Raw genomic sequence first — 14,763 nt, forward strand, 5'->3', positions numbered from 1 at the left:
GTATCGGCTGGTGACTTGCACTCTGTGCTTGGCCCCTCAGAGCAGCCTGGGAAGGAGGTGTCAGTCTTACTTTTTCTTAAGCATGTGAATATGAGAGACCCGCTCAGATTCACACAAGAAGCCCAGGGCAGGAATGTGAGGCATCCTGCTCAAGTGAAAGAGATAGACAGGAAGACAGAGAGAGTTCATTTCGGGCCCTCAGCCCTATGGCGTGTCTAGAGGGTTCATTTTTTTTTTTTTAATTTTATTTATTTATTTGACAGAGAGAGCTCACAAGTAGGCAGAGAGGCAGGCAGAGAGAGAGGAGGAAGCAGGTTCCCTGCTGAGCAGAGAGCCCGATGTGGGGCTGGATCCCAGGACCCTGAGATCATGACCGGAGCTGAAGGCAGAGGCTTAACCCACTGAGCCACCCAGGCGCCCCAACTCTCCTTCTTCTTCTTCCTTTTTTTTTTTTTTTTTTTTTTTTTTTTTTTTAAGATTTTGTTTATTTGTCAGAGAGAGCAAGGGCACAAGCAGGGGATGCAGCAGGCAGAGGGAGAAGCTGGCTCCCCGCCGAGTGAGGAGCCCAGTGTGGGACTGGATACCTGGACCCTGGGATCATGACCTGAGCCGAAGGCAGATGCTTAACCGACTGAGCCACCCAGGCATCCCTGGACCACTCTTCTGAGCGATCATCTCCTCCGGTGTTGCTGCTCCCTGACCCCTGTCTCAGGGTATCTCTCCTCCTGTGGTCGCTTTCATTCACTGACCTGCTCAAAGCTACAGACACAAAGACAGCAGTTAGCATAGGCGCTGTATAAAAATCTTTAAATTCCTCTCTGGCAAAAGACACCTTATGTGCAATTACCGGGAACAATAACCTGGGGCAAAAATATTTACCACAGTGATACCAAAAAGGAGACAAAGCCCTTCATGGGCAACTTATGCATATGGTTAAGGGAAAAAACCCAATGGCATGCAAAGAAGGACATGCACAGCCATGTTAAAAATGAGAAATACGAATAAACACCTGAAAAGGGTAGGTTTGTTTTTTTTTTCCTTTAAGATTTTTTATTTGAGAGAGAGCAAATGTGGGGGTGGGAAGGGAGGGAAGGGGAGAAGCAGACTCCCTGCTGAGCAGGGAGCCCAGTGCAGGACTTGATCCCATAATTCTGAGATCATGACCTGAGCCCAAGGCAGACGCTTAACTGATTGAGCCACCCAGGCTCCCCTGAAAAGGTAGTTCTATTAATTTACGGTCAAATAAGTGGGAATACTAATACAGATTGTTCTTCCAAATCAGATTGCCAGAACCATAGAAAATTATATAACCTGCTCTTGACCATTGTATGGAGAACCCTGGTTGTCGTATTCTCTTAAAAGATTAGGGAAGTAAGAAAAAGATTGGGAAGAAAATCTACCATCATATGATCATAATTTTGAATGTGCTTATTTTTGACCTTTTAATTTTCTCTTGCAATTATTTTCAAGGCAGCAGGTGGGGGAACAAAGCTACATAATATATGTTCTTTGTGGGATGGATTATAATGAGAAAAATACGTAAAACTAAATACCATTTATGCAGAACAGGTAAGGATAGAGGATCCGTTCTCTGGGATAATGCAGCCACACATTGTGATGAAAATATTACTCATGCTGGCAACACGAAGAAATAGTACTAATGATATCAGATGTTTTTTAGGCACTTAACTCTGTGCCCCACTCTGTTCCAAAGACTATAGGTATTCCCTTGTTTAATCCTTGGAAAGAACTCTGTCATAGAAGAACCACATATGGAGAAGTTCAGGCACACGGACAAAATTGTGCAGAGTAAAGCACACACCCTTGGGAATAGCACCGAAGCCTTCGTTTCTAGAACATGGTGCCGAATGTTACATAGGGCCAACCACAGCGCTGTCCTACAGGGTTACCTAAAGCTTGTGAGTTTGACATGTTAGAGCAAAGGGACAGGGTTCATATGTGAGAGAGGAAGAAGGTGGGTACAATCAAGTATGTTTGGGCTAAATTGCAAAATACTTCTGGGACGGTGGGCAGTGGGCACCACAAAACAAAACATGGGTTGTCCAGGATGTGTATTCAGAGCTCTTGGTGGTTACTTATAAGTAGACCGCATGAAGACACAAAAATATACAGACATTCATCAACAGATGAATAGATAAAAAAGATGTGGTATGTATATACAATGGAATACTATGCAGCCATCAAAATTTGAAATCTTGCCATTTGCAACAATGTGGATGGAACTAGAGGGTATTATGCTGAGTGAAATAAGTCAATCAGAGAAAGACAGTTATATGATCTCTCTGATATGAGCAATTTGAGAGGCAGGGTGAGGGGCTTGGGGGTGGGGAAGAAAAAAATGATACAAGATAGGATTGGGAGGGAGACAAACCATGAGAGACTCAATCTCACAAAACAAAATGAGGGTTGCTGGGGTTGGGGTGGTTAGGGAAAGGGTGGCTGGGGGATGGACACTGGGGAGGGTATGTGCTATGGTGAGTGCTGTGAAATGTGTAAGCCTGATGATTCACAGACCTGTACCCCTGGGGCAAATTAATACATTATATGTTAATAAAAATAATTAAAAAAAAAAACATATGGGCATTTTCATTGCCACACTCTTTGGTGAGGCTGAGGAAAGTCAGTGTGTGGCATTGGTAGGGTAGAAGGGGAAGGGCCTAGAAGCCTATGAAGGACTTGAGTCCCTCAAATTCTGAAACCGCTTCCCACCATCCTCGCCTCCTCAGCGCGGCTCCGCTCCCAGTGGCCACCAGATACAAGATTGAGGTTGCATGTGTTTGGTGTTGTAGGAGACGGTGACATTCAAGGATGTGGCGGTGGTCTTCTCGGAGGAGGAGCTGGCGCTGCTGGACCCTGCCCAGAGGAAGCTGTATGGAGACGTGATGCTGGAGAACTTCAGGAACCTGATATCTGTGGGTGAGCACAGGCACTCTATGGGTATGTGGCAGGTGTCTGGAAATACGTGTTGACTTGGTGAGTGTGTCAATGGATGGGAGACCTGTATGTCTCCGTGGGTCAGGAAGATAGCTGTACGTCATGTGCAAACCAGAGTGAATGAAGGATGTTGTAGAACACTTTTTGTCTTCTACTGAATGCCTGTCTAGTTACTTTCTATTTCACTCACTTTCTTGGGGTGCCCTTGGCATGAATGTATGTTTGGGTCTGTGCACTTGACCCGTGTCCCGGAGAAACTTACAAGCATTGTGGTTGTGACCATACTGAGTAAACACCCTTTGCCTGCAACTTGCCTGAAATCTTCCACTGCGGGGCATTTTCCTTTCTGGGAAGAATACTTGTGGGATGAGAATTCTGATTCTGATTCTCAGATCGCCCCACAGAAGGAGGAAGATCTGTTTGCTGTAGTGTCAGACACTACCAGCCAGGTCGTAAGCCGCCTTCCTCTTGAAGATTTGCCATCTCAGCCCATTTGCCTCCTTTGGAGCCCGCACCCATGTTAACTACCCCCGCTTTCCCCTTCCCTGTCCTCGAGGGGGAACATTTAAGGTGAGAGTAACAGGAGACACATACGTAAATACTGCCTGTACATCTGGCTCAAAATATATCGTGCCTTTTATTTCTACAAATGTAGCCATTGAATGTTGAAGAATATAGATGTCATACAGTTTTTCCTTGATTTTTTATGAAGATGGGGTGTTTTTCAACTGGTGAATATTCTAACCTAGAGAGAATCAGGGAACTTGCTATCCCATCCTCAGAGATACTCCCTGTTCCCCTCACACAGCTACTGTTGTTTTGTTTTTTTCAGGATTTGTTTATTTGAGAGAGCATGTGTGTGAGCGGTAGGAGGGGCAGAGGGGGAGAGAGAAAGAATCCCCAAGAAGACACCCTGCCAAACTCGGAACCTGATGTGGGGCTCGATCTCACAACCCTATGATCATGACCTGAACCGAAACAAACTGAAACTGCTTAACTGCCCAAGCCGCCAAGAAGCCCCACACGTCTACTCTTTTTAAGGGGCGATTTGTTAAATAAAACCATGAACTGCACTGCCTACCAGAAAAGTACATACTCACCTAAGTAATGTTTTTCCAAGATTCTGTTCTTGAAACTTAACTTTCCATTTGAACAATTCGTGTAATTAAAAACTGGGTTGGGACACCTGGGTGGCTCGGTTGTTAAGCGTCTGCCTTTGGCTCAGGTCATGATCCCAGGGTCCTGGGATCGAGCCCCACATCCGGCTCCCTGCTTGGCGAAGGCCTGCTTCTCCCTCTCCCACTCCCTGGCTTGTGTTTCCTCTCTCACTGTCTCTCTCTGTCAAATAAGTAAATACAATCTTTAAGAAAAAAAAAACAAAAACTGGGTAAACTTCTAGAACCAAAGTTTTCAAGTTTTTTTGAACATGAGCCATAGTGAGAAATGGATCTTTCATTGTAATCAGAACAAACATTTCACATGTCAGTTCATACCTGTGACTATCATAGGCATTTTCTGTAATGACCCCTGTCTTATTGACTGTGATGCTTTGATAGTTTCTGTCCTGGCTCTTTTTTCTGAAAGCTTTTTATAAGCTTCTAAATCTTTCCAGCTCACTGGCATATTGGAGTTTTTTAATTTGTTTGTTTTTTTTAATGATTTTATTTGTTTGCCAGAGAGAGAGAGAGTGTGTACAATCAGGGGGAGCAGCAGGCAGAGGGAGAATCAGGCTCCCCACTGAGCAAGGAGCCTGACCATGACCTGAGCCCAAGGCAGCTGTTCAACGGACTGAGCCACCCAGGCTTCCTGGAGTTTTTTAGTTTGAAAAATTATTGTGATGGGCTGTTTTATCCACACATTCATATATGCACTGTTTTTCTACATTCTTTCATCAGACAGACACTCCTAAAGCTTCAGAAGGAACCAGCAATAGACCCTCCTTCCTTTTCACCCCAGGAATTCTTGCCACCTTTCTTTTCCCATCTCTCTCTCTCTCTCTCTCTTTTTTTTTTTTTTAACATGAGAGAGTGAGCACAGAGAGGAAGAAGCAGACTCCTGCTGAGCAGAGAGCCTGATATGGGGCCAATCCTAGGACACTGAGATCATGACCTGAGCTGAAGGCAGATACCCAACTGACTGAGCCACCAGACACCCCCATCTTTGATTTTCTTATTAGTATCCTGCCTCATGTACCTCTGGCTCTTGATGTCCCCTGTACAGCTTTTCAGCTTCTCAGCAAGATCACAGTGTTCTGTCCCTTTTCTGTTTCAAATAACTTACTTGGAAAAGATGTTTTCCTTCTAGGACTTGGCTTAAACTCTCACCAGAATGGTCAAACTGGGATTCATTTAGTCATTCAGCATGGATTTTTTGACTATGCACGATGTTCCGGGCATGATTCTGGACATTGGTTATAAAGTAGGAAAGTGTAAAATGTGTTCAGCCTACAAGGTGTAACATGCTTCCCCCCTTGATGCTGCATCATGGTGGGAAAGACGTGGTGAACAGCAGATGACTTAGCGTGGTGCAAGGTGCTGCGTGGAACATAAACAGGTAGGGATGGGAGTCCCCGGAGGTGAACGGGGTTAGGACAGGATCAATTATTTTACAGTGGGTGATAAAGGGCCTCATTGCTGGGCTCACTTTGAGCAGAGACCTCGAAATCACGAGGAATGACCCACGTGTCTATCTGGGAAGGGTTCTGGCAGGATTGAACTCCCCACTCCAGGACTGGCTTTCAGAGTTCATGCTGTGATCGTATCTTTTCCTTCTCCCAGGCTCAATTTCTTTTGTTTTCACATTTTCCCTAGAGATCTGAATTTCTGTCAGGTTTTAGAGCCATGTATGTTTTCTGTTCAGCTTTATTTCCCTTTTATCCTCATGAAGGGAACTTGCCTATAGAAACTAAGTTCTGCTCTCTGCTTTATGCTGTGTTTTAGTCCGTGTGCTTTAGGTATTTGCTCCCAAACCTGCAAGTCATTCACCTCGACACTGAAGTAACTTTCCAATAAAGTGATCTGAGGCTTGTATAGCTGTATAGAAGCTGTTTCCCACATGCCTACTGGATTGAAAGAGGGGGCAGCTTTTAATTGACTATTCATACAGGTAGGGGAGTGAATTCCTCTCTTTTTTTTTTTTTTAAGATTTTTTATTTATTTATTTGACGGGCAGGGGGCACAAGTAGGCAGAGAGGCAGGCAGAGAGAGACGGGGAAGCAGCCTCCCCGCTGAGCAGAGAGCCCGACGCGGGGCTTGATCCCAGGACCCTGAGATCATGACCTGAGCTGAAGGCAGAGGCTTAGCCCACTGAGCCACCCAGGAGCTCCTCCTCTCTTTTTTCAAAGATTTTTTAAAATTTATTTGACAGAGAGAGGGAGAGAGAGTGCAGGAGTGCACAAGGAAGGGGAGTGGCAGGTGGAGGGAGAGCAGGCTTCCTGCTGAGCAGTGAACGTGACGTGGGGCTTGATCCCAGGACCTTGGGATCATGACCTGAGCCGAAGACAGATGCTTAGCTGACTGAGCCACTCAGGTGGTCTGAATTTCTCTTTCGTAAACATTTTATTCAGTAGTGCTTTCAAAGTCTATTTTTTTAGAGCAGTTTTAGGTTCATAGCAAAATTGAGAGGAAGGGACAGAACTCTCCCATATAATTCCTGTCCCCATGCACCCACAGCATCTTACATCCATATCCCCTGCCAGATAACATTGGTGACTCTGTATTGACAAGTTGGTATCGCAGAGTCTGTACTTTACATTAGTACTCTCGGTGTTGTACATTTTATGGATGATGTGGACAAGTGGATAAAGCCAGGTATCCACCCTTATCACACAGAGTAGTCACACTGCCCTGAAGATCCCGTTCTCCACCTCCTCATCCCTCCCCTCTGACCCTGAGCAACTGCTGATCTTTTTATTCTGTCCCTACTTTTGCCTTCTCAAGAATGTTGTAATGTAGGAATTATACTTTTCATTTTGGATTCTTTCACTAAGTAATATGCATTTACATTTTCTCCGTATCTTTTCTTGGTTTAATGGTGATATCATTTCTTTTTAGCACCAAATAATATCCCATTGTATGGGTGTACCACAGCTAATATTTATCTCTTCACCTACTGGAGGACATCTTGCTTCCTTCCAAGTTTTGTCCTTATGAATAAACCTGCTATAAAAATCTGGGTATAGTTTTCTATATGGGCCTAAAATTTCAGTTCCTTTTGGTTAATTCCAAATTGTGCAATAGCCAGGAGAGTATGGTAACAGTATGGTTAGTTTTGTAAGAAACCACCAAACTCAGGGCACTTTGTGTGGCTCAGTTGGTTAAGTGTCTGCCTTTGGCTCAGGTCGTGATCGTGGAGTCCTGGGATTGAGCCCAGCATTGGGTCCCCTGCTCAGCAGGGAGTCTGCTTCTCCCTCTACGCCTCCCCCTGCTCGTGTTCACTCTCTCTTTCTCTGTCTTTCAGATAAATAAAAATTTAAAAAAAAAGAAAAGAAAGAAACAACCAAACTCTTCCAAAGTGGCTCTATACCATTTTGCATTCCTACCAGTAAAGAATGAGAATTCCTGTTGCTCCACATCTTGGTGGCATTTGATAGTGTTGGTGTTCTGGATTTTGGCCATTCTAATATGTGTGTAGGGTATCTCGGTGTTTGGATTTGCATTTCTCTGATTACATAAGATGTGGAACATCTGTATTTTTATTGGCCCAATAAATCAATACTTATTGATTTGTTGGCCCAACAGTCAATATTTTTATTGGCCCATCTGTATATTTTCTTCAGTAAGGTGTATATTAAGGTCGCTGGTTCATTTTTTAACCACATTCTTTTTTTCCTTATTGTTGAGTTCTTAAGCTAATTGAAAAGGTTATTGGAAAAACAATCTCCAGTGTTCAGATAACTTTTGTATAAATATAGAGACTTGGGAATACCAATGGGATAAACCTTTTAGAAAACACATCTCTGAACTTAAATTATTAGAAGTGGTCAAAAATGTATAATAGTAGCCGACTCATTTAATGTCTGTCAAAACAGAAAGATAAGGTAGACATGTGCAGAATTTCCAGGAATACTTTGCATATATAAATATAAGTATTTCAAGGTATTTGATATTAGGATATATAACATGAAACCCAAATTTGATGGTTACTGCTTTTCCTGAAGTTCTAGTTGATTCATATTTTATTATATAATGTTTCTGTTTCCATTATTTATTAACTACATAATTTACTATTCAAGATTCTACACTGACTTTCAGATTCAGTGGAAATGGCCGTAGGTTCACAGTTTGAATCATATTATCAATTTTTGAATTAAGTCTTTGACATCTAACTTGTACCTCTCTTAGGAGACTTGGTGTGGGGGCGCCTGGATGGCTCAGTCGTTAAGCGTCTCCCTTTGGTTCAGGTCATGATCCCAGGGCCCTGGGATTGAGCCCCACACTGGGCCCCCTGCCTGGTGCTCCCTCTCCCTCTGCCCCTCCTCCCTGCTTGTTTTCTCTCTCTCTCTCTAATAAATAAATAAAACCTGTAAAAAAAAAGGAGACTTGGTGTGTACTTGCATAGTGGATAGAAGCCCACTGGACCCCCTCTTGGATTTCATATACACGTAAACCAGAGAATAAGATACACAGTGGAAAAGACCAACTGAATATTCTCTGGATTCATTAAAGTCTTATGCTCTCACCTAAATGTGAAATCTTGAAAACACTGAACAGAGTCTTCAGTTGTCCATTTCTTTGCATTCTGTCTCTACAGGAGGAAAGATCCAAAGTAAGATGAAGACTGTTTTAGAAACAGAACCATCTGAAGAGCTTTCCTGCTGGCAGATCTGGCAACAGATTGCAATTGACTTAACCAGGTGTCAGGGCTCCATGATAAAGAGTTCTCAGCTCCCCAAACAAGGTGATTCACCCGGACAGGTTGGGGCAGGACAGTCTGTAACTCACACAGGCCAGAAACCTGATCAGTCTAGTGAACTTAAGAAATATTTCAGTGATGTCTCCAGCCTTGATCTTCATCAACAAACACACTCAGGAGTGAAGTCTCATATATGTCGTGAGTGTGGAAAAAGCTTCTGTTATAGTTCAGCACTTCATATTCACCAGAGAGTTCATCTGGGAGAGAAACGCTACAAGTGTGATGAGTGTGGTAAGGAATTTAGCCAGAGCTCATGTCTGCAAACTCATCAGAAAGTTCACACTGTGGAGAAGCCGTTCAAATGTGAGAAGTGTGGGAATGGCTTCTGTCGTAGATCAGCACTTAATGTTCATTATAAATTGCACATGGAGGAGAAACCTTATAACTGTGACCAATGTGGAAGGGCCTTCATTCATGCTTCACATCTTCAGGAACATCAGAGAATCCACACTGGGGAGAAACCCTTCAAATGTGATAAATGCGGTAAGAATTTCCGACGTAGATCATCGCTTAATAGTCATTGTATGGTCCACACAGGAGAAAAACTGTTCAAATGTGAGGAGTGTGGGAAGTGTTTCTTTTGTAGCTCAAATCTTCATATCCACCAGAAGGGCCACACACGAGAGAAACCTTATAAGTGTGAGGAGTGTGGGAAGGGCTTCATTCAGCCTTCGCATTTTCGGGCCCATCAGAGAATCCATACTGGAGAGAAACCATATGTATGCAAAGTGTGTGGTAAAGGCTTTACTATGAGTTCAAATCTTCAGGCACATCAGAGAGTCCACACAGGAGAGAAACCATACAAATGTGATGAGTGTGGGAAGAACTTTGGTACAAAAACCCGTTATCAAGTTCATCTGGTAGTCCACACGGGAGAGAGACCCTATAAATGTGAGGTATGTGGGAAGGACTTCAGTCAAAGAGCATATCTTCAATCCCATCTAAAGACCCACAGTGTAGAGAAACCTTACAAGTGTGAGGAGTGCGGGCAGGGCTTCAATCAGAGTTCCCGACTTCAGATTCACCAGCTGATCCATACTGGTGAGAAACCACACAAATGTGACGAGTGTGGGAAGGGATTCAATCGTAGAGCAGATCTCAAAATTCATTGCAGAATCCACACAGGAGAGAAACCGTTTAATTGTGAGGAGTGTGGGAAAGTATTCAGGCAGGCTGCAAATCTTCTGGCCCATCAGAGAATCCACAGTGGAGAGAAACCATTCAAATGTGAAGAGTGTGGGAAGAGTTTCGGTCGCAGTTCACACCTCCAAGCCCATCAAAAAGTCCACACTGGGGAAAAGCCGTACAAATGTGAGGAGTGTGGGAAGGGCTTCAAGTGGAGCTTGAATCTTGACATGCATCAGAGGGTCCACACAGGAGAGAAACCGTACAAGTGTGGGGAGTGTGGTAAGCACTTCAGTCAGGCCTCAAGTCTGAAGGTTCATCAGAGTGTTCACAGTGAAGAGAAACCATACAAATGTGATGTGTGTGGCAAGGTCTTCCGCCACTCTTCGCAGCTGCAATCTCATCAGCGGGTTCACACGGGGGAGACACCTTACAAGTGTGAGACGTGTGGTCAGAGCTTCCGTTGGCGATCAAAACTTTCACATCATCGCAAAACTCATGGTGGCAATACATTTTATGAAAGTAAGAAGAGTGGTAAGAACATCAAAGGATCATCAGAAAGATGTTCAAAATGATGCTTTGTAAAACCCTGAATTCCTGTCATCACGGAGTCTCATAAGAGAGAAAACAGTTGTGTTAGTCTAGTTGGTACTTAAGCAATAATTGAACATATCTCAGCTTTCACAAGATAACACAGTGGAGAAACCCTGTAAGTGGTGTGGTGAGTCTTTTTTCAGAATTACTTAGAAGGTAGTAGTACTTAGGAAAAGAGTTTGGTCCGACCTTTAACACAAGTATAAGGATGGGTATACCAGAATTGATACCCACTAGAATGTAAGCTCCATGAGGGCAGGGACTTTGCTGCTAAGTCTACACAGCCCTCAAAGCTAGAGGCATCATAATTCTGGACTTCAAGTTATATTACAAAACTGTAGGAAATAAAACTGTTATGGTACTGGCACAAAAATAGACACATTGGTCAATAAAACAATAGAAAACCCAGAAATGACCCCATAATTATATGGTCAGTTAATCTACAACAAAGCAGGAAAGAATATCCTATGGGAAAAAGATATTTTTTTCAACAAATGGTGTTGGGAAAACTGGACAGCCACATGCAAAAGAATGAAATTGGACTACTTTCTTACATCATACACAAAAATAAATTCAAAAATGGATGAAAGACCTAGGTGTGAGACCTGAAACTGTAAAAGTCCTTGAAGAAAGCAGAGGCAGTAATTTCTCTGACATCAGCTGTAGCTATTTTTTTCTAGATAGGTCTCCTGAGGCAAGAGAAACTAAGCAAAAATAAATTATTGGGACTACGTCAAAATAAAATCTGTATAGTAAAGGAGACAATCAGAACTAAAAGGCAGCTTACTGAATGGGTGAAGATATTTGCCAGTGACATACTTGATAAGGAGTTAATGTCCAAAATATATGAAGAACTTATAAAACTCAACAAAGAATGAATAATCCAATTAAAAAATAGGCACAAGACATGAGTAGACGTTTCTCCCAGAGGAAATCCAGATGGCCAACAAACACATTGAAAAGATGCTCAACATCAGTTATTGTCAGGGAAATACAAATCAAAATTACAATGAGATAGCACCTCATGACTGTCAGAATGGCTAAACTCAACACAAGAAACAACCGGTTTGGGTGAGGATGTGGAGAAAGGGGAACCCTCCTGCACTGTTGATGGGAATGCAAACTGGTGCAGCCACTGTGGAAAACAGTATGGAGATTCCTCAGAAAGTTAAAAATAGAACTACCCTATGATCTAGTGATTGTACTACTTGGTATTTACCCAAATAATACAAAAATACTAATATAAAGGGATAACGCACCCTAGTGTTTATAACAGCATTACTTACAATAGCCAAACTATGGAAAGAGCCCAAGTCACCGCCCCCTGATGAATGGATAAAGAAGATGTATATATATACAATGAATAGTATTCAAGCATAAAAAAGAATGAAATCTTACCATTTGCAACAACATAGAGCTAGAGATTGTTATGCTGAGTGAAATAAGTTGACAAACACTGTATGATGTCACTGTATGATTTAAGAAACAAAGCAAATGGGGTGCCTGGGTGACTCGGTTAAGCGTCTGCCTTTGGCTTAGGTCATGAACCCAGGGTCCTGGGATCGAGCCCCGCATCAGGCTCCCTGCTCAGCAGGAGAGTCTGCTTTTCCCTCTGCCCCTGCTTGTATGCTCTCTCTCCAATAAATAAATGAATAAATCTTAAAAAAACAAAACAAAAGAGCAAAGGGGGAAAAAGAGAGGCAAACCAAGAAACAGACTCTATATAGAGAACAAACTGTTATCAGAGGGGAGGTGGTTTGGGGGGTGGGGGGGCGGATAGAATGGATTCCACAGGTGATGGGGATTAAGGAGAGCACTTATGATGAGCACTGGGTGATATATGGGATTGCTGAATCACTATATTGTACACCTGAAACTAATACACTGTATGTGAACTAACTGGAATTTAAATAAAAGTTTTTAAAAGATCTACACAGCCTTAACATTGACTAGCACTTGTAGGTGTGCTCACTGCTTGTATGTTAAACAAACATAGGAAGATTGACCCAGAGGAGGAAACCTGCAAAATAAAATTAATTCAGGGAAATGAACATTTGTGGAAATGTAGAAAACCACCTGATCTTAAATCCACAACGTTAATGTAATTACTACAGTTGGTTCTTCTCTTCCCACAGCCTCTGTTCTCAAGTTGGGTTCTTATCTGGGCCCCTGTCTGGTTTTCCAAGGATTGTATACAGTGTATATTGAACTGTCTTTTGTAATTTTTCTGACAGGACAAACTGGAAAAATGATTTTACATTAGCTAGGATTTAACTGCATTTCACACACCTTTTTTATCTATCAATGTTAAGGCAGGAATTTATTGTAACACTTTGAAAGTGTCACCAGTAGTTACCAATAACAATTTTTTAAAAAGATGTTATTTATTTACTTGACAGACAGAGAGGGAATGCAAGCAGGGGGAGTGGGAGAGGGAGAAGCAGACTTCCTGGCCAAGCAGGGAGCCTGATGTGGGGCTCAATCCCAGGATCCTGGCACCATGACCTGAGCCAAAGGAGACAATTACTGAGCCACCCAAGCGCCCCAACAATTTTCTTAATCAGCCTTGAATTGGTGATTTGTAACTGCATTTCCATCCCAACTCAAAATGTTTGCCTTCTAATTACTGTAGTATTTATCAAAACTTCTCACATAGGGTCTATGTCTTATTCCCCACACCCATGAAAGGAATGCCCCCCAAATTTGTGAGAATTTGATAATTTTATCAAATGTATTTTTGAGGCAAGATTGATAGTTACATGCTTTTCCCTATTGAAAGCTCGGAAGCATTTTTCTGGGAAAGGAGTATATGTCAATATAGATAATATGTCTCTTTGATCTGGAAATCTTGTATTTGGAAATTAAGATTATGAGATTAAAATACCAAAAAGAGGAGCACCATATTGATGATTTCACTGAGTTTTTATAAATGGGAGTAAGTACACATATGTAGGAATTTGAGTTTTGGTATATTCCTATATTAATGTGAAGCCATTAAGATTATGGCAGATAACTGTAATGACAGAAATGTGTATAACGTGTTACAGGCTTTGAAAAATCATAGATTGTAGCATTCATAGCATAATCAAACAAATACTTGTGAGTCTGTCTCTGTGTGCACACATTGTATATGTGTACATGTATAAGACAATGTATAAAGGGATGCTGTTCCATGGTGGTTTTCCTTGGCAAGGAGCATTTATTTTGTGGTCTTTTCCCATTTTTTAAAAATACCTCTGTCCTCCATCCCTGTTATCTTTCCATTTATGTTTCAGTTTTTCATTGAATATGGAATATTATCAAAGCAGTAAATTGCTGTAATAGAATTTAGGAATGTACCAGGTAATTATCCCTTTAAATTAAGCCATTATGAGTGTTCTATATTGTCATATGGCATACATAAGATCAAAATTAAAGAATGGGCTCTGGAAGCCAATTTCAAAGCCAAGAGCTTCTCTGACTGTTTTACATAGACAAATAACTTCATGAGTTTTAGCAGTTGTATCTTTGTAATAAATGCATGCTCCGCTTGAAGTGTAAATCCATAACAGGGAGTGGGCAGATCCTGGAGCTAAAGCAAAATGAACATACGTTGTGGGGGCTTTAACAACAACAACAAAAGAGTCCTTTTTTAAAAGGTGTGCATGAAGAAAGAACATAAAATAATAGAAGTTGACCCTCTGGATGTGGAACCAATAAAGATGAAGAGCCGGTTTGGATGCTATTCCATAGTCAGACACAATGGTGACTTTTTCATTGTAGTCGATGAAAGGGCTTTACTCAGCAAGTAATATCAAGTCAAGAGAGGTTCCCACAATTGATTTTCTGGACCACACATTCATAGGATGCTAAGTATTTACTAAGGCCTGTGTTGTCTCAATTTGTGTGGTATGTTGGGGGATCCTAAGGCTACTTCCATGTGCTTTCATTCCCTATGAGTACCCCCGAGACACTAGGAGTGCTCACAACTGATTTGTTACACTGAAAGGATACAAAGCAAAAGAGCAAAGAGGAGAGGTAGGTAGGATGAAATCTGGAGGATATCAGGTGTGAGTTTCTGAGTTCTCTCCTTATGGAATCACAATGTACTAGGTTTCTTGAGCACTAAATTGTGATAACATGTAACTGTCACCAGAGAAGCACTAGAGATTCGGGGCCCTAGATTTTTTATTGGGG

At 42.1% G+C, this 14,763-nt stretch overlaps 1 protein-coding gene across 2 annotated transcripts in view; it reads left to right on the forward strand.

Moving 5' to 3' along the window:
• The first annotated feature begins 656 nt into the window (after positions 1-656).
• LOC111139493 (zinc finger protein 404) overlaps positions 657-14,763 on the forward strand; it is a 169,477-nt gene continuing 155,370 nt past the window's right edge. Inside the window, exons 1-5 of one of the 2 annotated variants that reach the window (XM_022491767.1) lie at positions 657-713; positions 2,811-2,958; positions 7,957-7,993; positions 8,669-10,455; positions 10,795-10,799. In XM_022491767.1, the coding sequence (XP_022347475.1) occupies positions 2,904-2,958; positions 7,957-7,993; positions 8,669-10,455; positions 10,795-10,799 (1,884 nt within the window). In that variant the 5' untranslated portion in view covers positions 657-713; positions 2,811-2,903. Of the gene's footprint in view, positions 714-2,708; positions 2,959-7,956; positions 7,994-8,668; positions 10,913-14,763 lie in introns of those variants that run through there. The other variant, XM_022491769.1, reaches the window with a different exon arrangement.

This window comes from Enhydra lutris, unplaced genomic scaffold (assembly GCF_002288905.1).
Source record: "Enhydra lutris kenyoni isolate GAN:26980312 unplaced genomic scaffold, ASM228890v2 scaffoldscaffold110, whole genome shotgun sequence".
NCBI classification, from domain to species: domain Eukaryota; kingdom Metazoa; phylum Chordata; class Mammalia; order Carnivora; family Mustelidae; genus Enhydra; species Enhydra lutris.